Raw genomic sequence first — 23312 nt, 5'->3', positions numbered from 1 at the left:
GCTCCGCCTCCCTGGAGGCGCTCCCGGAACCGCAGCCGGGAGGGGGCGTAGGGGCGAAGCCCCCGGCTCCCCGGAGCCGTCGGCGCCATCGCTTCTCGGCCTTTTGGCTAAGATCAAGTGTAGTATCTGTTCTTATCAGTTTAATATCTGATACGTCCCCTACCCGGGGACCATGTATTAAATTGATTTTTGGAGCAGGGAGACGGAACCCGGGGCTCGCTCCGTCCGCTCCACGCATCCGCCCGGTATTGCAGTACCTCCGGGACCGGTGCGCCTCTTCTCTCAGGTAAATATAAAACCGCCGTCTCCTCTCTCTCTCTCTCTCTCCCGTCCTCTCGGCCCGTGTCCCGTCTGCGCGTGTTTTTCTCCGTCTTTCCGGGTTTATTTGTCCCCCTCTTTTCCCGCTCCTGCCTGGTTTTCTCTACTCTTTCCCCACCGCCCGCCTCCTGCATTCATCCAATGTTTTTTCCCTGTCAGGCTGGCAGCTTCCTTCCTTCCTTCCTTCCTTCCTTCCTTCCTTCCTTCCTTCCTTCCTTCCTTCCTTCCTTCCCTCCTTCCTCCTCCCTCCCTCCCTCCCTCCCTCCCTCCCTCCCTCCCTCCCTCCTTACTTCCTTCCTTCCGGAGTCCTCCTGTAGCCACATTGCTCTTCCCGCTGCCCACGCCTTGTGCAAACGAGTTGCTGTAGCCTACGCGAAAAGAGAGCCCTTTGCCCCCCCGCCCGCCCGTGACGGGTGGGCGGGGGGCCCGGCCTGCTGGCCGGCGTGCGTCCCCTCTGGCCCGACACTCTTGTTTCTCTTCAGATCGTACAAATCTTTCGCCTTTTACTAAAGATTTCCGTGGAGAGGAACAACAAGAGATTATCTCAATTTTTGAACGCCCCGTCTCGCGGCGGGGCTTTGCGCCTCTGTCCAAAGTAACTTTCCGTCCTCCGCGCGCACGGCCGTGCCGTCCGCTTAGCCGGTCTTTCGGCGTCGCGTGGCCTAGGTCTGGGCCTAAATGTCGTCCCGGCGGTGCCCGTTTGACTTTTTCCCTCGTCCGCGCGAACGTTCACGTGCGTTAGTTTGCCGCTAACCAGAGGCCGCTGGCTTCGGGGGAGGGCGGGCAGGCAGGCCCGAGAGCTCCTCCTCGGGGTCCGCCCGCCCGCTCTCGGCCATCCGGACCCCGCGGACCGTCCCCGGGCGGCCGCTCCGCCGGGAGCAGGGGCCGGGCTCCGGGAGTAGCGCCTCATACTTACCTGGCAGGGGCGACACCGTGATCACCCAGGCGGTTCGCCCAGGGCGAGGCTCGTCCATTGCACTCCGGAAGTGCTGACCCCTGTGAATTCCCCAAATGTGGGAATCTCAACTGCATAATTTCTGGTAGTGGGGGACTGCGTCCGCGCTCTCCCCTCATCTCTCCTGTCCAAAGAAACAAGTGTGTCTCTCTCTTTATCTCCCTCCCCTCTCTTCTCTCTGTCTGTGTCTCTCTCTCTGCCCTGAGAGCTGAAGCGGCGCGCGTACTCAACCAAACTAACTTTAGTCCGGTCTACAAACTCATTTTTCCTCCTCTCCAGGGAAGAAGCTTTCGTCCGCCCCGTCGGCAGTCGGGTCGGTCCCGGGTCGGTCGGACCGCCTCGAGTCGGGCTCCCTGCCGAGGAGGAGGAGGCGGATCGGCTGCGCAGGATTCCAAGCTCCGCCTCCCTGGAGGCGCTTTGCGGCCAGGGGGGGCGTTCGGCGAAACCCTATCCCCCACTTTTTTGGGCTAAGCTTCTCGGCCTTTGGCTACGAACGTCAAGTAGCTTTTTTAGATTATATGGAACAGGACTTTTATTTTTGAGTCCTGGATTTGAGCAAAATATTGTCCAAACTGCAGCACAATTCAGGAGTTAAAGCTGTGTTCAAACCGCGGCATCGAAAAACACGTCGGACACCTTTCTGTTTGAATCTGCGAGTGCTTTTGGATGTTGTGTACAGGAGTCTTCTCCTCGATGCATCGACACAATTCCAAAGACATTTTAATAAACCGTGGCACTTTCCACAACCTCCAGTGACACACTCATTATACAGAGGTCAGGACTTGGGTCAGGACTTGGGTCTGGGGTTCTGTGGTGTCACATGCTCCAATTTCAAAGCCATTTCTGTGCAGAGAAAAGAAAAGGACAGTCCTGGAAATCTACTTATGAGCCGTCGAATCATCTCTGTTGTTTTATTTTCTCCCTGCAGAGTAGCGATGGTCATTTGAACATTTAAAAAGGGGGCGTGTCGAGTGAAGCCCCGATTCGAGGCTCACGTCAGGTTGTCAAAAACCACGTGACCTGTGAACGTGAGGCCATTGGTTCATTTAGGCTACTGCTTTTTTTAAATTCACTTTCACTTTATTCTAACTTTCACCTGCTAAAAGAAGCTTTTTTTTATTTATGGAGCATTTTGGTTTTACTACCAGAACATGGTCGTGTAACCTACACATTTTCTTGTATTAGTTTTTTTCACTGAATATGACGTACAGTCAGTTCAACATTCTTACAGCTCAAACATTGTATTTGTTTTATTTAAGCACATTTCATGGATCATGTCACTGCTGAAGTGGTTCAGAGACTGAATCAGAAGAAGCAAGATCAGCACTAGGACAGTTTATTGTCGTGTTGTCTGTCTCTGTCTCTGAGGTGTTTGTGTGCTTGATGTGGACGGTGCTTAAAATAAATACTTGATGCAGAAGAAGATTAGAGAAATGAGGATCTTTTTTATTTGATAAATGTAGCCGAGTGTGATGTTTTAAATGAAACAAGATTCCACAGATCAGTGTTTGGTTTATGCAAAACAACTTTCTCCAGCTAAACTCTGACAAGACTGAAGTCATAGTGTTTGGTCCACAGAAACAAAGGGACAGTGTCAGCATCACCTCCAGTCTCTCTCTCTAAAACCTTCAAATCAGGCAAGAAATCTAGGGGTAATAATGGACTCAGACTTGAACTTTAACAGCCACATCAAATCAATAACATCTGCAGCCTTTTACCATCTAAAAAACAGAGCAAAAATCAAAGGTTTAGTGTCTAAATCAGACTTTGAGAGAAACTTATCCATGCGTTTGTCTCCAGTAGGTTAGATACTGTAATGTTCTGCTCACTGGTCTCTCCAAACGAGCTGTGAGACGCTGCAGAACATCCAGAACATCCAGAACATCCAGAACATCCAGAACATCCACAACATCCACAACATCCACAACATCCAGAACATCCAGAACATCCAGAACATCCACCACAACATCCACAACATCCCCACAACATCCAGAACATCCAGAACATCCACAACATCCACAACATCCACAACCCAGAACATCCAGAACATCCACAACATCCACAACATCCACAACATCCACAACATCCAGAACATCCAGAACATCCAGAACATCCAGAACATCCAGAACGCTGCAGCTCGGGTCCTGACTCGAACTAGGAAGTACGAGCACATAAGTCCTGGTCTCAGGTCTCTGCTCTGGCTCCTGTGGCTCAGAGACTTTAAAGCAGCTCTGTTTGTACAAGTGTCTCCATGGTCGAGCACCAAAGTCCATCTGTGACATGTTAGTGTCATATGAACATCTCACACTCTGAGGAGCTCAGGGACCAACTCCTGCTGGTGCCAGAGTCACGACTAAACAAGGGGAGTCAGAGTTTCAGGTTCATGCAGCTAAAACCTGGAACAGTCTGAACATGTGAGACAGACTCTTCTGTGACGCTGTTTAAATCCAGACTCTAAACATTTCTCTTTAACTGTGCAAATAACTGAAAGGTTTTCATTCCGCACTCTTCTCTCCAACTTAGGTCTCTCTTTTTTAATTTTAATCTTTATTTTTTACCGGAGCCACAACATGAACAACTGACTTGTTTTAAGGAGGAGATTGAGAAGGAGAAGGACCAGGTTTTTGGTGGTGGTGTTTTGTGGTGAGTGGAGATGTGCTTCACTTCAGTCACATGGATCATGAACAGTTTTCTCTACTTCAGTGCAGAATAGTGACGTTTGTGTCTTGTTGATGACGTGTAGGTGGATGAATGTGACCTGACTGTTCACACTCAAGTCACATGTTAAAGATCAGATATGGATCAGTTTCAGGAGCACAGATCCAAGTGTCCTGGGTCATGTTTGAAAACATCAGATCTGTGTGGTTCAGACTCACATTAAAAGATCAGATACAGGAACATAGAGACAAAAAAATTGGATTTGGGTCACTTCAGGTGCAGACTGAACGCAGCCTAAGACACTTGTGTACAGTTTGTTTGGTGACAGGATTATTGAATTACACACGTCAGCCTGAGTCATATTAACAGAATCATTTATGTCTGTGATGGGCGAGTTTAAGATGATTTAATGATTGAACAGTTGTAGTGTCTGTGTCTGACCGTAGTCCGTCTGTATGAGTGGACAGAACTAACGCTGTAGGTGCCGTGTGCCGAACAGGAAGTGCTCCAGGAGGCTCTTCCGGCTCCTTCTGACTCTGGCTCACATTGACTTATGTTAGGATCTTGTGGCTCGTCTGTCTGGACCTGCTGCTGTGGACTCAACATTTTGGTTTTAAAAGGCCCATCTCCTGCAAAATCAACTTTTCAGATCTTTCTACCTTCTCAGAGTGATGTGATGTGTGGGCCTTGGATTTGTCGCCCAAGTGGTTTTTAGTTTGATTTAGTGTTTTTTTTTAGTTTTTTTTTTATAACAATTTGCAGTGTTTTTCTGCCTCTCTCCCACATGACGACAAACTAAAGCTGCTACAAGGATGATGCGACAGATTCACCTATGTCACACCCTCCCCCGCTCCACCGCTTCCGCCCTGCATCAGCCGACAATTCCCACATGAACCTAAACAAAAGCGACAGCAGAAGCTCTTTGTTCTACTACAGTTACATGATATAATAAGTTTATCTTCTCATGTTTATTAAAACTTTACCAATCAGTAATGTTCAGCTGATGTGGACGAGGTGCTTGAGCTTCATGCTCCTCAAAGTCCTGAATACCAGGACTAAAACCAGGACTAAACCAGGACTAAAACAAGACTAAAACCAAGTCTAAACCAGAACTAAAACAGGATTTAACTGGGGCTAAACCATTACCTCAAAGTCCTTGTCTGATTCCAGGTCCAACACATGCGGCTGAACGCGCTGTGTCTCCATGATGAATAAAAGTTTATTCCTGCCGCTGTCAGGGTCACGTCTGTCTCCCCCTCCCTCCCTGAGATGGCGGAGGAAGGGCGGCTCACCCAGAGCCTACGCCATGTTTGGAGGGCGGAGCCTGTGCTTTCTCAGGACGGTCGGGGGGAGGAGCAATAGTCGGACTTTAATAGTTCCTGGTCTGTGACTGATCCAAGAAATCAGGAAGATTTCAGAACTATTGTGTAATGGATGTTCCAAAACCCAAACTGTGCTTGTTTATGTGCAGAAGATACAATGTGAAAAGAGTTATTTTACATCACATGGATATTTAAGATGTTCGTATTAACCCATGACACATGATCCTGAATTTTTATTTATTTTTTTGCTGTTTTGTCCGTCAAAAGAATCCTGTTCATAACTCTGAGCCTGACTCTAGATTTGCTCCTGTAACCGTGAACATCTGGAGCCTCATTTGAGCGACGCTGGAGTCTGTGGGTGATTTCTTTTACACACTCTGTGGTTCTGGCATTATTCAGTCACATTTAAACGACCAGCAGGTGGCGGTGTTCTGAAGTCTGGGCCCTGCAGCGCCACCACATGGACGGGTTCAGCTGTTCAGGTTTTAACTCCAAATCTTTTGAGGTGAAACAGCAAAACAATCAAAGGCAAAACCCGAAATATTAAATTTGTGCTTTTCTCAAACACCCAGAATACAAATTATTTTATTGACGTTTTTATTTATAATATTTTGTATTTGTGTTAAAATCACCAACACAAAGTACCTGGGATTTTCCTTCTGTTTTTTCTTGCCAAGGCCTTTTCTTGAACTGTTGTTTTCCAAACTGTGTTTTTAGTTAAAATTCAGCCAAAGTTTGAAATCTGTAAACATAAAAACACGAGGAGCAAAAAAAAAAAAAAAAAACAGGGTTAAAGTTTCTTTATTTCAGCTTTGGACCAAAACAGTGTCATAATAATCCACCAGCTCCACAGTCTCTGTGTGTCTGTCCCTGTGTCTCTTTGTCTCAGTGTCTCTGTGTCTGTGTCTCTGTGTCTCTGTGTCTGTGTCTCTGTGTCTGTGTCTCTGTCCCTGTGTCTCTGTGTCTGTGTCTGTGTCTCTGTGTCTCTGTGTCTGTGTCTGTGTCCTCTGTGTCTGTGTCTCTGTGTCTCTGTGTCTCTGTCCCTGTGTCTCTGTGTCTGTGTCTCTGTGTCTGTGTCTCTGTGTCTGTGTCTCGTGTCTGTGTCTCTGTGTCTCTGTGTCTCTGTCTCTGTGTCTCTGTGTCTCTGTGTCTGTGTCTGTGTCTGTGTCTCTGTGTCTCTGTCTCTGTGTCTCTGTGTCTGTGTGTCTCTGTGTCTCTGTGTCTCTGTGTCTCTGTGTCTGTGTCTCTGTGTCTGTGTCTCTGTGTCTGTGTCTCTGTGTCTCTGTGTCTCTGTGTCTCTGTGTCTCTGTCTCTGTGTTTGTCTCTCTGTTTCTCTGGTCTCGTTCTTCGTGAAGCTCAAATATCAAAACATCAGTGTGATTTTCATTATTTCGATTCACAAATTATTCTGAATTTTTCCTTATTAAATATGAAAATAAATAAACAATAAAACAATTCAAATTAAGTCTGAGAAACTTCGCGGCAAATTCAGCCACATTTAAAGAAGCACTGCGCAACTTTTCTGCCGCTCGTCTCCATGGAGATGATACGGCTTTTGCTGGAATGTTCCGTGATGTGACATTAAACTCATTCATCACGGGTTTTTCTGTTGCACAAAAATACAACAATTCTCTGTGAACAGGGGGTCGCCTCTCCACAGATCTGACCTGTACTGTAGCCTGATATATCGCCAAGAATAATTTTTGTTGTATTTTACTAAATTATTTTGTTACAGCTACAGTTTTGTTGATTTTAGAGAAAAGAAACTCATTCAAACAGCAAAAAGTGACGTGTATGTTCGTTAAAATGACTTCAATTTAAAAACATTTGACTTTATTTGAGTCGATTCTATTGATGGAACAAGTGTGTTTTTCTTAATTTCAAGCAACATTCAATTTAATTTCTTATTTTAAGTGCAAAGAGAATCTGTGTTTCATTCGTTTATTCGTTTTTCAATTTAAAACCAAAAATAAGAATCCGAAAAAAAACCCAACTATTTTCTACATTATTTGTCTCCAAAACCAAAATGAAAAAACTAGGGCTGGGCAAAAATAAAAAATATTAATCCCATGTTAGGCACAAAACTATTTCATGAATTAAAAAGTAGATTATAGTGACTTTTATTGGAAATGTAAATGAAAGAGCCAAACATTTGTTGTTCAAACAGAATTTCTTTCAGAGTTTAAACCTCAGAGTTTTCAAGGTTTTCTGAAGGCTCAAGAAAAAATATGTAATGATTTTTTGTAAAACTAATATATTTTTTCAATATTTTTTATTCAGTGAGTAATAAACACGACACGAGTAATAATTTCTAGATCAGTGTTTTAAACTTGGACTGATATTTCTTGGGAACCAAAGAGTTAAAATACTCCCCCTGAAGTGCTGAACTAAACAAACACCTGCAGGAACTGAACTAAACAAACACCTGCAGGAACTGAACTAAACAAACACCTGCAGGAACTGAACTAAACAAACACCTGCAGGAACTGAACTAAACAAACACTGCAGAACTGAACTAAACAAACACCTGACTGAACTAAACAAACACCTGCAAGAACTGAACTAAACAAACACCTGCAGGAACTGAACTAAACAAAACTGCAGGAACTGAACTAACAAACACCTGCAAGAACTGAACTAAACAAACACCTGCAAGAACTGAACTAAACAAACACCTGCAAGAACTGAACTAAACAAACACCTGCAGGAACTGAACTAAACAAACACCTGCAAGAACTGAACTAAACAAACACCTGCAGAACTGAACTAAACAAACACCTGCAGGACTGAACTAAACAAACACCTGCAGGAACTGAACTAAACAAACACCTGCAGGACTGAACTAAACAAACACCTGCAGGAACTGAACTAAACAAACACCTGCAGGACTGAACTAAACAAACACTGCAAACTGAACTAAACAAACACCTGCAGGAACTGAACTAAACAAAACACCTGCAAGAACTGAACTAAACAAACACCTGCAGGAACTGAACTAAACAAAACCTGCAGGAACTGAACTAAACAAACACCTGCAAGAACTGAACTAACAAACACCTGCAGGAACTGAACTAAACAAAACACCTGCACTGAACTAACAAACACCTGAACTGAACTAAACAAACACTGCAGGAACTGAACTAAACAAACACCTGCAGAACTGAACTAAACAAACACCTGCAGGACTGAACTAAACAAACACCTGCAGGAACTGAACTAAACAAACACCTGCAGGAACTGAACTAAACAAACACCTGCAGGAACTGAACTAAACAAACACCTGCAGGAACTGAACTAAACAAACACCTGCAACTGAACTAAACAAACACCTGCAGGAACTGAACTAAACAAACACCTGCAGAACTGAACTAAACAAACACCTGCAGGAACTGAACTAAACAAACACCTGCAGGAACTGAACTAAACAAACACCTGCAGGACCTTCAGAGGCTGGAACAAAGTTTGAGATGGACATTTGTCTGAGCCAATCAGATTTCACTGAGTTATGGGCGGGATCATAACACCAAATCTTCCGGACCTTCGTGAAAACCCTGTAAAAGTGTAACGTAATCGAGACCACAGCGACGAAAACCACACTGGACGCCTCTGGAAGAAGAACGAGAAGAAAGAGAAAGACCCATGAACCAGAGAAGTGTTTTTGTATTTTAACTACAAAAACTCTTGTTCTACTGATAGATAATTTTACTCGTTTAGTGAAATTCACTCAAATCATGATCAAACTTTCTTAATCCAGGTCGTCTTAACTCGGCTAGACTTTATTTTTGCGACACATTTGACATTTTTACTGTTTTGAGGATTAAATTGTTTGTGTTTCAGATGAACTTTGCACAAGAACTGATTTAACAAAGACTTTTATTGTTGTGATTTAGACTTTATTTTTTATTGAATCATAAAATCAATTTGAAATAAATCGTCTCAAATCAAAAATCGAAATCTGTATCGTATCGGCAACTTCTTAACGATCCTCGCCTACTGTGGAACATTCTAGACAAAGCAACAACAAACATGTCCATGGAGTCGAGGAGGTGACGCACCCTCCACCAGAAAAGTTACGCAGTGCAGCTTTAAGGAAGAAAGAGAACACAGGACAAAAATCATACAGGCTCAGATCTTTTAAATTACACGACTTGGCAACATCAAAATAATTTCTGAACATTTTCTTAAATAATTTCTACAAATAATTAAAAATATGTTAAATTATCATTTTTAAAGAATGGCAGAAGATGTTTATTCCAACGTAAATTAAAGTTATTTCAAAAGGAGAGTTCTGTCGTCCGTCTTCAGCAGCATTAGTAATAATTTATCATAGGAAAAGTCTTTTTATTTTCTGTAGGTAAATAAATCAAACGCCCCTCCGGAAGTCGGGTGTGGGAGAAGAAAGGATCTCCACTCGTCTATTCTAAAGGCAGCGCGTTACTGAGGGTAGAAAAAGCAGTTCAGGAGCAAAGCGCGAGTGGAGCAGAGCAGGAGAACGATGAGTATCTACAAACGGCACAACGGCTTGAATTCACTCTGGACTTTGGAAACACAAACCCCCAAAGTCTGAAGAAATTTAACGTTTTCCAGCAGGATTTTGGCATCACTGATAATTTACGCTCAGAACCAAAATCTTCAAAATGTGAAATACGTCTTTGACATGTGTTTTTTACCGGTCAAAAGTTTCAGAAAACCCTCATTTTTCTTCACGCAAATCCAGTGAGTCGCTTGAAATGGTCCAAAGGAAAAAAAACTGAACAGACAGAGGTTTAAAAAAAAAGCTAAAAGAGCAAAACAAAGTCCAAGTTCTGCCAAAACCACCTCAGGAAAAAAAGAAAAAGACGGTAAAACTTGTGTCCAGACTTAAACCCATCGAGCTGAAGACTGAAGAGTGAAGCGACCGACAATTGACACACTTTCTCAACAATATTTGATTTGTGTTGTAAAAAGAACGAGCCACGAGTGAGTTCAGCTGTTACAAAAAAAAACTGTGAAAAGTGTGATGTCCTAAAACTTTTGACCGGTGTGTTTCAGTTTTGTAAATCACGTTTGAAGAAGACACATTATGTTTTTGTCAAGATTGTGTAACATCTGTGGGTCATTTTTTTAAAACACAAATGTAGGAAATGTTGTTTATTTTTTTAGTTGTGGTGAAATGGTGATGGGATGAATCTGGAACTAGTCTTAATTACTTTTGTTTTAAATGTCAAGTTTTTTTTAAGTGTTTTAACTCTGATGTTCCACTGGATTCAGAATTTTCCAGGACATAAACTTTACTCTTGGGCTGTGTTCAGTCTGCAGGGTTTAATGCTCAAATTTTTGGTGAAATCTGATTTTTTTTGTGAGCTCGCTCACATTTCCAGTTAAATGTGACGTGTGTGTGATCTCCAGTGTGAACTTTAAACGCTCCAGAAGTGTCACACACGACGACGTCACACACAGCGAGTGTGTTCAGTAAAATATTCAGGTCACACGTCCACGGCCGCTTCATTGGTTTGAGTTTTTATCCTCCTTGGGTTTTTCTCACACGCTTTTTATTTTTTGTTGAGTCAGGTCGACCTGTAGCTGCGCTCGCACATTTCTTTGACAATCATTTCAAAAACTGCCCGGTTCTGATAAGACTCTGACTCTGATTAGACTAAATAGGTCAGGAAACAGAGGTCAGGCCACAAAGGTTCTAAAATTAGACTGAAGGGCCTGACAGGAGCAGATGATGGAGAGAAAAAAAATAACACGAGATGTGTAGAAAAGCTGAGCTTGAATTTCAATTGAAAGTCACTACAAAACATCACAACAAAATATCTGTCATTCTAAAACACTGAAAAATAATTAATAATATATATATATATATATTTTATTATTATTACTAACAGTTTCTATTTTAAAGCAATGAAAGTTCTGTTCTCCTTCAGGATATTATCATCATCACTCTCCTCCTGACTCTGTGTCTAAACTGGAATTCTCACTGATGATCAAAATGCCTGATTACAACATAACAACACAACTCTGCATGAGTCTAGACCAGGGGTGGGCAAACTTTTTGGCTCGCGGGCCACATAGGGTCTCAAAATTTGCCTGAAGGGCCGGACAGAACACAGGACATGGCGTGTTAAGAGCTCGGCTGCATTATATTTGTATTTACTCTTATGTAGGAAGCGAACTACAACATCACCACGAAAAGACTCAGAACACGTGAAAAGTTAACAGATCTGCTCTACTGCAAACCACAGGTGAAGGCTGATTTTTAAATGATTAGGTTCTACTCTGGCCAGTAGGTTACATGCTCACACATCTACACATGAAACACAACAAGGATCTTTACATATTTCATTTGTTAAAACTTTTAACACTACATCTTCACAGTTTCTGTCTTTGATTTCTGCCAACTCAAAATGGAAGCAGTGCATCTTATATCTTAAACACTTCTACTTCACTCATGGTCTGAATAACTCCTGTAAGAACACTTTCCCATAAAGCATTGCAGCCAACATAATACGCTGCACCTCAACGTATATACAGTGCGCCATCTACTGGGAAACGCCGGAAATGCAGGAAAAATAAAACATCAACAAGGTTTATAATTGTAACTTATTCAAGTTCAGCAAACCGGATTAAAAGGTTTAAAGGGCCGCATACAGACCCCGGGCCGTAGTTTGTCCACCCCTGGTCTCGACGGTTTGCGATTTCGGGCACCAGCCAATCAGAGAAGAGACAGACATTCTGTGTCGTCAGCGATTCCCCAGATCCCCGAGGATTTAAAGTCAGAACAAAGAGAATGTTTGGTGAATTTGATCTCGGGGAAAGACGTTATTGTTCTTCTTCCTACAGGATTTGGAGCTTTACAAACGTCACGACCAAACAGCAGCGACTGGTTCAATAAAAAAAGTCCCCGTCTCCTGTCAAGTGAATGAATCCTAATGCTGCAGGTCACACGGTTTCCACCAAATGAAACCAGCTCAGGAATCAGACTAACAATCCTCCAAATACAAATGAACTGTTGAACCTCACTTTCCCTCCACTGACCAGACTCTGAACCTGACCTGTAGGTGGATGAATGTGACCTGGACGTTCAGACTCAAGTCACATGTCCAAAAATCGGACATGTATGTGTTTGAGGAGCACATATCCAAGTGTCCTGGGTCACATTTGAAAAAATCAGCTCTGTGTGGTTCAGACACAGGAGCAAAGAGGAGAAAAATCAAATCAGATTTGGGTCACTTCAGACTGCAGACTGAACGGAGCCCGAGTAAATCTCTTTCTCCAGATTGTGAAACTTCAACCACTGATTTTAAACAACAATGTAACATGCGTAAAGTAAATTTCTTATGTGTCTTGTGTTTTTATGCAGGTATTTTATATTTTTTTATACGGACGGTGTTGAAAACTGTCACTTGTGCTAAAACACTCAAAGCGTTTGACTCGTCTAACGCGACTGTGACGTCCTTAAGGAACATGAATTAAAAATAATAATAATCAAAATCGTGTGAACAGTGACCGTGTGTGGACTCAAACGTGCACGAATCACTCTGAACAACTGAAAATGTGACATGAAAACAGCAGATTTCACATAATGCGTCTCCTTTAAAATGATTTGACTTGGAATTCTGATAAACATGTGGAAGGGGGTTTTGTGTCCTGTGATTCAAGCCATTTTCTAGGTTTTTGCAGTGTATGTTCACGAGTCTGGAGGAGTGTTCCTGAAGCACCCGCCCAGTCCACCGCGGGGGGGGGAGGAGTTGTTGTGAAAGTGCAGTACAGACGAGCGTTACTGCGCGAGCACCACTGGAATCAAAAGTTTCAAGTGTGAGGCGTCCGGTTCCTCCCAGTGGCTCCTCTTCAGGGCTCCTCTGGGCCGCGTCCCACTTCTCCCTCCTCACCTCCTCCTCCTGAAATACTCTCCTCGCCTCGGAAGGGAACGGCCGAGGAAGTCCCAGCCTCAGGAGACAAGAGAGAGGACAGAGGAGACAAGAGAGGAGAGAGAGACACGAGAGACAGAGGAGACATGAGAGAGGACAGAGGAGACATGAAAGAGGACAGAGGAGACACGAAAGAGGACAGAGGAGACAAGAGAGGACAGAGGACATAGGAGACACAGCAAGGACAAAGGACAGAGGACAGAGGACAGAGGGTGCAGTGTTTCCTCACAGACCAAACATCCTGGTGTGGTGCCCCTGTTCAAACGGTGAAGCCTCCATCAAGACTAAATCTTTGTAATTTGTGTTTTAGAATTATTTTGTCACAGTTAAATCAATGTTTTCATAAATCTGTCTCCATCTGAGGGGCGACTCACGTGTGGCACAAGGCGACTTCTTTGGAAAACCAATTCTGAAGAATAATCGACCGCAGGGTTAAATACGGAAGTGAAATGTTTTGGGGCCATGAGCCAATGAGCACAAACCCCTGAAACCAACACGACGCCATCAGGGATTCATCTTCCATGTTTTATTATAGTTCTATGGTTTAACCCCACTGACCCGTGTGTCTCTGAAAAAAAAAAGAGGCAGAATCAGTTTGTGGCACCACAGGTTGGTCTGTGTGAGTGGACAGACTTTCCTCTGACTGTTCAATACGACTGTTCTGAGCACTGTACTTACACTTGTTTTATTTTATTGTTTCCTTTTGTCCCTGTCCTTTTGTCCTTCCTTTGCCTCTGAGTTCTGGGACACGACAGAACCCGGAGCTTCAGACTGACGGCTGTAAAACTGAGGAGGAGGAACCAAGAGAAAAGGCGTGAGGAGAGAGAAGTGAGACGAGCTCTGGTGAAGTCTGCAGCAGCACGAGGAGGCGGCGGCTCTCAAACATCTCAAGGCTGATGTGTCTGAAGGTTCGGGTCATAAACAGGACTTTGCTCAAAATGGCACAGGAGAAAAGTTTGGAGATGTTTTTTTTGTGTGTTTTTTTTAACAGATTCCACTTCAAAGTTAAAGGGCCCAATGTCGCTTTTCTCTCTTTAACGTTAAAGTCGTTTCCTCGACACAAACAGACCTGGAGCTGTGGTTTGTTTCATTCACAAGTTTAACACATTTAGCACGAGTTCTTCTCTCATTCACCTTGTGATGTCATCATGTGGTGATACAGGAAGTGCTCCAGTGTGTTTTTAAACTCCACACACCTTCACTAAAATCACATGGATCATTTCAGCTCAGAGATCTGTTCTGAGGGGGAGGAGCTGTTCATTCAGAAATTAAACCCAACTCCAGGTTTATGTTCCTGGTTTATTTCTCCAGACCAACATCTCGTTTTCATCCTGACAGTTTTGCTTTCTGCTTCATCCTCAGGTTTATGGGACATTGTTGAGACTGAAGCTGGATCATCCAAATAACAGAACAACATCAATCACACAGTGAGTGATGCCACATTAGGGGAGATCAATTTTAAAGGTCTCCTGTTAAACAAATGTCCTTCCACTCTGCTGTGCAATTCTCAGTACATTAAATTTACAACACATGTATTTGTTGACTTCTAAATTTGATTTTTCACCATTCACTCTGTGAAACCACTCAGGCTTTTATGTCTTGAACACATGTGTCTCACTCACGGTCTGAACACACCTACAGAAATGTTCCTCTGTCACCAGCTCCAACAAAAACCTTCCCATGATGCATTGCAGCAGTCAAGTTTATGGGTCGCTACAATATTTAAATTTAGTCAAGAATTATTAAAAATTACAAAATAATCACATAATTTGTGCTAAAAGAGTGGACTTTTTTTCTTCTTTTTTTTTTTTTTTTTTAAAGAAAACTGATTGTTATTCGTTCTCTTTATACAGTCTCTAGTCTACACATCATCACTTGTTGTTTTTGTGCTGGAAATGTGATTTGAAAAAGTGAAAATCATTTCCAGTAAAAGACAAAGTGTCAGTCGTCCTTGTTTAGGTTCATTAAACAAACACGAACAGATTCATCGCTGCGACAAAGAGCTGCTGCAGAGGCTGAGAGCTCCTGTGTCCTGTCATCAGCTGATTTAAACAGGTTTTGTTTGTGTTTTTATCTCGGTGGAGTCAGGACGACAGCGCCACCTGCAGACACACTTCCCCACCACACGATCCAGGAGCGTGAGAGGAAAACAGCCCCTCGTCCCGGTTTATCATCCTGTGGGCACGTTTACATATTTCAATTTCCTCTTTAATCCATAAAAGATGTTTGTCGTGTGTTTGTCCCAGTGAAATTTGTTTAAACCTGTTTAAATCTGCTGAGCAACATCACGAAACATCTGAGGAAGAGTCTGAGGAAGAGTCTGAGGAAGAGTCTGAGGAAGGATCTGAGGAAGGGTCTGAGGAAGGATCTGAGGAAGAGTCTGAGGAAGGATCTGAGGAAGGGTCTGAGGAAGGATCTGAGGAAGAGTCTGAGGAAGGTCTGAGGAAGGATCTGAGGAAGGTCTGAGAAGGATCTGAGGAAGGGTCTGAGGAGGAAGGATCTGAGGAAGGGTCTGAGGAAGGATCTGAGGAAGAGTCTGAGGAAGGGTCTGAGGAAGGGTCTGAGGAAGGGTCTGAGGAAGGATCTGAGGAGAGTCTGAGGAAGGTCTGAGGAAGGATCTGAGGAAGGTTCTGAGGAAGGATCTGAGGAAGGATCTGAGGGAAGGGTCTGAGGAAGGATCTGAGGAAGAGTCTGAGGAAGGATCTGAGGAAGGGTCTGAGGAAGGATCTGAGGAAGGGTCTGAGGAAGGATCTGAGGAAGAGGTCTGAGGAAGGGTCTGAGGAAGGGTCTGAGGAAGGATCTGAGGAAGGATCTGAGGAAGGATCTGAGGAAGGGTCTGAGGAAGGATCTGAGGAAGGATCTGAGGAAGGGTCTGAGGAAGGATCTGAGGAAGAGTCTGAGGAAGGGTCTGAGGAAGGGTCTGAGGAAGGATCTGAGGAAGGATCTGAGGAAGGGTCTGAGGAAGGATCTGAGGAAGGATCTGAGGAAGGGTCTGAGGAGCAGAACAAACTGTCAGGACAAAAACAAACTCTGGGTCTGAAAAAAGAACCTAAGAAGATAAATGATGTGAAGACCAAATGAGGCGAGCTCCAGGTTTGTCTGAGGAGGTTGTGTCTCGTGTGATATTGGACCTTTAAATAAACGGTGAAGAAACAGTAGTTTGTTTTATGGCTAAGAGCAGGAGGTCCGCAGAGGCCCTCAGACCTCCGCTCTCTTTCACCAGGCAGTGCCCACAGTAGACGCGGCTCCTCCGGCGGGGGAGGAGGCCGGTGTCCCTCAGGGGCCAGTGTGGGGCCCCCTGAGCGTGGCTGCGGTGTGGCGGTCGGGGCGGCAGGCGGCGCTCTCGGGCCCCTCACTCCTCGGTGTTTTCCGCGTCTCTCCGCCGGGCGCGTTCCCTCTGCCGCCGACTCTTCTCCACCACCACTCGCAGCTCTTTGATTTTCTTCTTCAGCAGAGCTCGATCCTGAGACGAGCTCAACCCCAGAGCCTGAACACACACACACACACACACACACACACACACACACACACAGAACACACACACACACACACACACACACACACACACACACACAGACACACACACACACACACACACACACACACACACACACACACACACAGACACACACACACACACACACAGACACACACACACACACACACACACACACAGACACACACACACACACACACACACACACACACAGACACACAGAACACACACACACACACACACACACAGACACACACACACACACACACACACACACACACACACACAAACAGTTTATATTTAGACTTTTGTGAATATTGTGCTTTTATCTACTATAGTTCTGTTTCCCTAATCCAGAATTTCCACTAACTAAACTACACAACTGCAACACACGTCTGTATGAGCCTAAACTAGAGGTGGGCAAACTACGGCCCAGGGGCCGTATGCGGCCCTTTAAACCTTTTTATCCGGCCTGCCGAACTTGAATTACAATAATAAATCTTGTTAATGTATTATTTGTCATGCATTTCCGGTGTTTACCAGTAGATGGCGCAGTGTGTGTGCGTGTGTGTGTGTGTATTTACATTGAGGTGTGGTGTATTATGTTGGCCGCAATGCTTTATGGGAAAGTGTTCTTACAGGAGTTATTCAGACCATGAGTGAAGTAGCAGTGTTCAAGATATAAGGCTGCACTGCTTCCATTTTAAGTTGGTAAAAATAAATGCCATGTTGAAATTCTTGATGCATGGGACAGTTTGAGGTCTGGTTATACTGCACATGCAGGAGTGTGGCTCTGTGGGATGAGCTCTGTTGTGGAGCTGTTCCTCAGTTAGACTTGAAGATGGTTTGCTCACAATACACATTAGCTTGTGATGTGCTGTGGAACAGATCTAAACACTTTAATTTGCTCTTAACACTGTTCGTCCTGTGTTCTGTCTGACCCTTCAGTCAAATTTCAGGACCATATGTGGTCCACAAGCTAAAACGTTTGCCCACCTCTGGTCTAAACCCAACCAAACCTTCCCTCTGCTGGACTTGCTTGTCCATTTTAAGCTGTAACACACAGTGCACAAGGACCTTCTAACTTACTTTGACTTTGTCAACTTCACTTTCACTCTGTTATGAAGGAAACAGTGCAGTGTTACGTGCTTGAACACTTCTGCCTCACTCATGGTCCAAATACACCGACGAGAATAACTCCTGTCAATCCGAAAGAACACTTTCCCATAAAGTATTGCAACTGACATAATAAGCCACACCTCAATGTATATGTAGTGCACCATCTACTGGGAAACACCGGAAATGCAGGAAAAATAAAACAATAACAAGGTTTATTACTATAATTTATTCAAGTTCAGTGGGCCGGATTAAATAGTTTAAAGGGCCGCATACAGCCCCCGGGCCTTAGTTTGCCCATCCCTACACTAGACAGAGCTCACACTGACCAATCAGCTGTGAGCTGTGTGTTGGCCAGAACCAACCCGACCGCAGACACTCTCCTCCTCTGGACGTCTTTTGTCAAATGCAAACTTTGCACTTTTTATTGCACCTTTAATTCACAAATTTATCTCATAAAAACAACAATGATCATTGACAGACATGTTCACTCTCCGATTTGTTTGCTGTTGTGCCATTGGGCAATTACCTGGACACCACCGAGTGCTCCGGAGCGTTACATACATCACGATTGAATATCAGTGATTGGTTAAATAAAAAAAAGTCCCCCTGTCTATTGTTGAGTGAACAAATCCTAATGATCACTGTGGTCACACGGTTTACACCAAGTGAAACCAGCTGAAGAATCAGAGTAACAGAATCCACAGCAAAGAAGAAATTCAATCTGTTAACTGAACAAACATTTATTCTAGAATTAGACTTATTTAGGCTGAAAATGTTTCTCAGCTCATCCAAACTGCTTCTTCAGTTCTGGTCAGACTCTGGTGACACTGTCTTATATCAGCCTGAAGGGGGCGCTCACTGCACTGAAAGTAACACCTGCCTGTTTCCAGTTTGTGTTTGTAGCTCGGCCTGTTCATCTGCACATCTCACTGTTGTTCTCTCTGTTTTAGGTCAGAGGATGGACTTGGAGATGGACACAGATGATGTCTGAGCCTCCAGTTCTGTTCAAGGATGGATGATCTTTTCTAACCAAAACAGCTTCTTGAACCCTGGGAGCTCCCGGCAGCTCTCACCCCCTTCCAAGCAGCTCACCAATTTCTGATTTAAAATATTGTGCTTAATAACTAAACTCTGATTATTTACCTTTTTAAATGTATTTTGATTCTAACCTGTGCACTAATAAATGGATAAAGGTTTATGTTTTATATGTTTTATAGTCGAGTTTGAGCTGATGTCATTGTTATTAAAAGTCCGCGTTGCTGCTGGGAAATATTTTGGTCGGAGGCAGAAACACGGTAGCGTCAAACACAGTGTGTAACCTCACGTATTCTCCCTGATAATGGTAAATTCCTGCTGCATTATCGGACGCACAAATAGAAACACGGAAGAAGGAAAATGTCTTTTTCATATTCTGAGTGAAAAGAACCACTAACGGTGAATTAAACGACTTTCAAACATCCGCAGAGCAAACGTAGAAGATCCTAACAAACCGTGGACTCAACAAGTTCAACAACACATCCAGACTCTTGGAGGTTTTCATCTTTTCTGCTGTGAATGGCCCAGGAGTTTCACCAAGTCATTGTGGATGTCGCCCAAGTGAATATTTGTCCAGGGAGTTGGAGATTCTGACCAGAAATTTGGTTTGGTCCAGGTTCTGTCGGGGTTGAAAAGTGGGATTTGTCGTCCGTCGATGTTTATGACCAGTTTCTGGTCAAATGGTCTTGGGTCGTCTGCCGTTAGAGTGGAGAAATAACCGGGATCAATACCCTTTACGTGTTTTCTCGCTCCGTCCGTCATGTTCAATTAGTGTTTCTTGCCGCCGACCAAAATAATTCCCAGCATGAAACGCACGCTTTTGTCAACAATGAAACTCGACTATGTTTATGTTTTAATGTTCCTCGTTAAAGCTTCGCCGTGGCTCCTACACTTTATCAATTTCTTGCGCTCGCTAACATGAGCAGCTCTCTGTCTTTTTTGTTTTGTAAAAGTCGCTCACAAGAGGAAAAAGTTTGGAGACTCCTGCTCTAAAAATGTCGATAAGTTTTTGATGAGGGAACATCATAACACGGGCGAAAACTCCAGAAAAGTAGATTTTCCATGAAGCCTTTTTAAACGAGTTGTACCTTGAGGTCGGCGTTGTCCAGCTGCAGCAGCCGTTGTCCGTCGATGTTCTTGGCAGTGAATTGTGGGAGATGAAGTTCCAGCCCGAGACCCGAGAGCCAGAGAGACACCTGCTCCGAGCTCCAGTCTGCCACAGCGCGACCCTGGAGCTGCAGCTGCTGGACCTGCTGCTCGTCCAGGATCTGAGGAACCAGGAGGAACACAGAGGAACCTGAGAGCTGGAGGAGTCCAGGGTCCAGGTCAGGGGTCAGGGTCAGGGGTCAGGGGTCAGGGGTCAGGGGTCAGGGTCGGGTTTAAGACGCTGCATCTGATCTTTACTGAATTAAAACCACAGACTGTGAAGAAGTGGACGTGAGTGTGACGTCCCCCACAGAGTTCAGCTCCAGTCAAATGAAGTTCATGAGGTGAGCAGAGTCTGTGTACCGCTCGTTCTTTTCGATTTCAATTAAGAACGAAAAACAATTAAATTCAAAAACTGTTTATTTAATTTTTCCATTTTAGTGTAAAAAAACAAACAAACTCTATTTCCAATATTTCATTTAAAGTTTCAAATTTCAAATAACACCAATAAAAAAACAGTCTTGGTGCCTATTTCAGTTCTGATATTTTATTCTCTCTCGTTTATTTGCCCCGGAAGTTCTAGGTTTGATTGACAGCTCCTGCGTTTTTAACCTCCTCCGTCCTGATTGGCTCTTGTGTTGCTATGAGACTCGCGGGCGGATTTACAAATATGGACCTGACTCCAGATTCACTCCTGTAACCACGGCAACAGGAGCTTCATCTGAACTGAAGTCTGTAGAGACGACGACACACAACACACACACACACACACACAACACACACACAACACACACACACACACACACAACACACAGACACACACACACACACACACACACAACACACACACACACACACACACACACACACACACAACACACACACACACACACACACGTATAACACTTTACACAGACTGAGGGTCCGACTGACACAGGACAGAGGAGTGTGCTCATGAGTGTCACACATGTTACACACACATGTTACACACACACGTTACACACACACGTTACACACACACGTTACACACACACGTTACACACATACGTTACACACACACGTTACACACACGCACATAACACATGCAGTGTCTTACCTCGTCTTCGATCATGTCCAGACTCTGAGCAGCACAAACACAGAACCGCACACACACACACACACACACACACACACACACACACACACACCAGAGAGTTACACAACTCAAAATCAGCATAAAGTCTGAATCAGTGAAGCTCGTTTTGCTTTGAACACGTCACGTCTCACATACAGTCGCTTTAAAAGAGACAATAAATGACTTTAAAACCACGAGCGCCTCCCAGACCCCGGAGCCCCGGAGCCCCCCGAGCCCCCGGAGCCCCGAGGCCGGGCCCCCGGCCCCGGAGCCCCCGGAGCCCCGGAGCCCCGGAGCCCCCGGAGGCCCCGGAGCCCCGGAGACCTGGATGCTCCGTTCACTTTCTGCCGTCACAATAATGTTTACGATAATCTCAGTGCACAAACCTCGTCTGACGACAGGGTCAGGGGGGAGGGGCCCAGTTTAGCTCCGCCCCCGACGCCGCTGATCTCCACCGAGCTGCTGCTGCTGCCGCTCAGGTCCTCACTGAGAGACGGGCCCTACAACACAGAACACGTCAAGGACCACCAGGACCAGGACCAGCACCAGGACCAGCACCAGACCAGGACCGGCACCAGGACCAGGACCAGGACCAGGACCAGCACCAGGACCAGGACCAGGACCAGCACCAGGACCAGCACCAGGACCAGGACCAGCACCAGGACCAGGACCAGCACCAGCACCAAGACCAGGACCAGCACCAGGACCAGGACCAGCACCAAGACCAGGACCGGCACCAGGACCAGGACCAGCACCAGGACCAGGACCAGGACCAGGACCAGCACCAGGACCAGGACCAGGACCAGCAGCCGGGTCCAGTGTACTGGGCCGGGTGAGCCGCCGCAGCTTCTTCCTCCACATTTCCCACACAGAGAAACTCAGTCTGTTGGTTTGATTGTGACGAATGTGATGAAGTTTTTTTAGAATTATTTTTCAAGACTTCACTTAATGTTCTTCCTCATGCAGCTTTTGTAGCTTTTGAGCTCCAAGAATCATAATTATTGCACTTCTTGAGAATAAAACACTTCATATCTGCAGACAGAAAACAGCAGAATTATTCTGACCTCAAAAACTCCTTATACAATATTTATGTCCTGGAGAAAACAGAAGGAGAATCATGTGAGGAGCTTTAAGTTCTTGTGCTCTTCTCTTTCTTAAACATCTGTATGGAAATGATTTTAAAAGTTTTTTTTTCCATGCGCTGTGGTTGGTCTGAAAGTGTTTCTCTGTGGGGAAGCGTCGAGGTGAATCAGCTCCTCAGATGATTGGCTTAATGTGATTTCAGTTATGATCAGCGTCTGAAGAGGAAACACCCAGAGCATCTTTAAGGCAGAGGAGGGGAGCTCGGGTCAGGAGCTCGGGTCGGGAGCTCGGGTCGGGAGCTCGGGTGAGGAGCTCGGGTTGGGAGCTCGGGTCGGGAGCTCGGGTGGGGAGCTCGGGTCGGGAGCTCTGGTCGGGAGCTTGGGTGAGGAGCTCGGGTCGGGAGCTCTGGTCGGGAGCTCGGGTGAGGAGCTCGAGTGAGGAGCTCGGAGCTCGGGTCGGGAGCTCTGGTCGGGAGCTCTGGTCGGGAGCTCGGGTGAGGAGCTCGGGTGAGGAGCTCGGGTCGGGAGCTCTTGGTCGGGAGCTCGGGTGAGGAGCTCTGGTCGGGAGCTCGGGTGAGGAGCTCGGGTGGGGAGCTCGGGTGGGAGCTCGGGTGAGGAGCTCGGGTGAGGAGCTCGGGTGGGGAGCTCGGGTGAGGAGCTCGGGTCGGGAGCTCTGGTCGGGAGCTCGGGTCGGGAGCTCGGGTCGGGAGCTCTGGTCGGGAGCTCGGTCGGGAGCTCGGGGTCGGGAGCTCGGGTCGGGAGCTCGGGTGAGGAGCTCGGGTGGGGAGCTCGGGTGGGGAGCTCGGGTGAGGAGCTCGGGTCGGGAGCTCGGGTCGGGAGCTCGGTCGGGAGCTCGGGTCGGGAGCTCGGGTCGGGAGCTCGGGTCGGGAGCTCGGGTGAGGAGCTCGGGTCGGGAGCTCGGGTCGGGAGCTCGGGTCGGGAGCTCGGGTCGGGAGCTCGGGTGAGGAGCTCGGGTCGGGAGCTCGGGTCGGGAGCTCGGGTCAGGTTGAACTTCCAGTAACATGAAACATTCTTGACATTTTGTATTGTTTAGAAAATAAAACATCTTGACTGTTCATATGTTTCCTCTCCACACTTCACTCTCTCACCTTTACACCAAATGCTGTAATTTTCACTTTCTCAGTGTTAATCTC

The 23312-nt window shown here is 45.4% G+C and overlaps 1 protein-coding gene and 3 non-coding genes across 4 annotated transcripts in view; 3 read left to right on the top strand and 1 right to left on the bottom strand.

The window, feature by feature from the left end:
* Window positions 1-87: 87 nt before the first annotated feature.
* On the top strand, window positions 88-279 carry LOC129410197 (U2 spliceosomal RNA). The gene has a single exon (XR_008632759.1). It is a non-coding gene; the product is annotated as a U2 spliceosomal RNA (small nuclear RNA).
* Window positions 280-782: 503 nt separating this feature from the next.
* Window positions 783-896, top strand: LOC129410208 (U5 spliceosomal RNA). The gene has a single exon (XR_008632766.1). It is a non-coding gene; the product is annotated as a U5 spliceosomal RNA (small nuclear RNA).
* Window positions 897-1226: 330 nt separating this feature from the next.
* On the top strand, window positions 1227-1390 carry LOC129410187 (U1 spliceosomal RNA). Its single transcript, XR_008632750.1, has one exon. It is a non-coding gene; the product is annotated as a U1 spliceosomal RNA (small nuclear RNA).
* A 14598-nt stretch (window positions 1391-15988) lies between these two features.
* ppp1r9a (protein phosphatase 1, regulatory subunit 9A) overlaps window positions 15989-23312 on the bottom strand; it is a 94433-nt gene continuing 87109 nt past the window's right edge. The window contains exons 18-20 of the mRNA XM_055157127.1: window positions 21463-21576; window positions 19905-20084; window positions 15989-16653 (exon numbers count right to left, since the gene is read on the bottom strand). Of these exons, the coding sequence (XP_055013102.1) occupies window positions 16519-16653; window positions 19905-20084; window positions 21463-21576 (429 nt within the window). The 3' untranslated portion in view covers window positions 15989-16518. The remainder of the gene's footprint in view (window positions 16654-19904; window positions 20085-21462; window positions 21577-23312) is intronic.

This window comes from Boleophthalmus pectinirostris, unplaced genomic scaffold, assembly GCF_026225935.1.
Source record: "Boleophthalmus pectinirostris isolate CB_2022bp ecotype Guang Dong unplaced genomic scaffold, ASM2622593v1 HiC_scaffold_21, whole genome shotgun sequence".
NCBI classification, from domain to species: Eukaryota; Metazoa; Chordata; class Actinopteri; order Gobiiformes; family Gobiidae; genus Boleophthalmus; species Boleophthalmus pectinirostris.
This window is presented reverse-complemented; position numbering and strand designations above follow the sequence as displayed.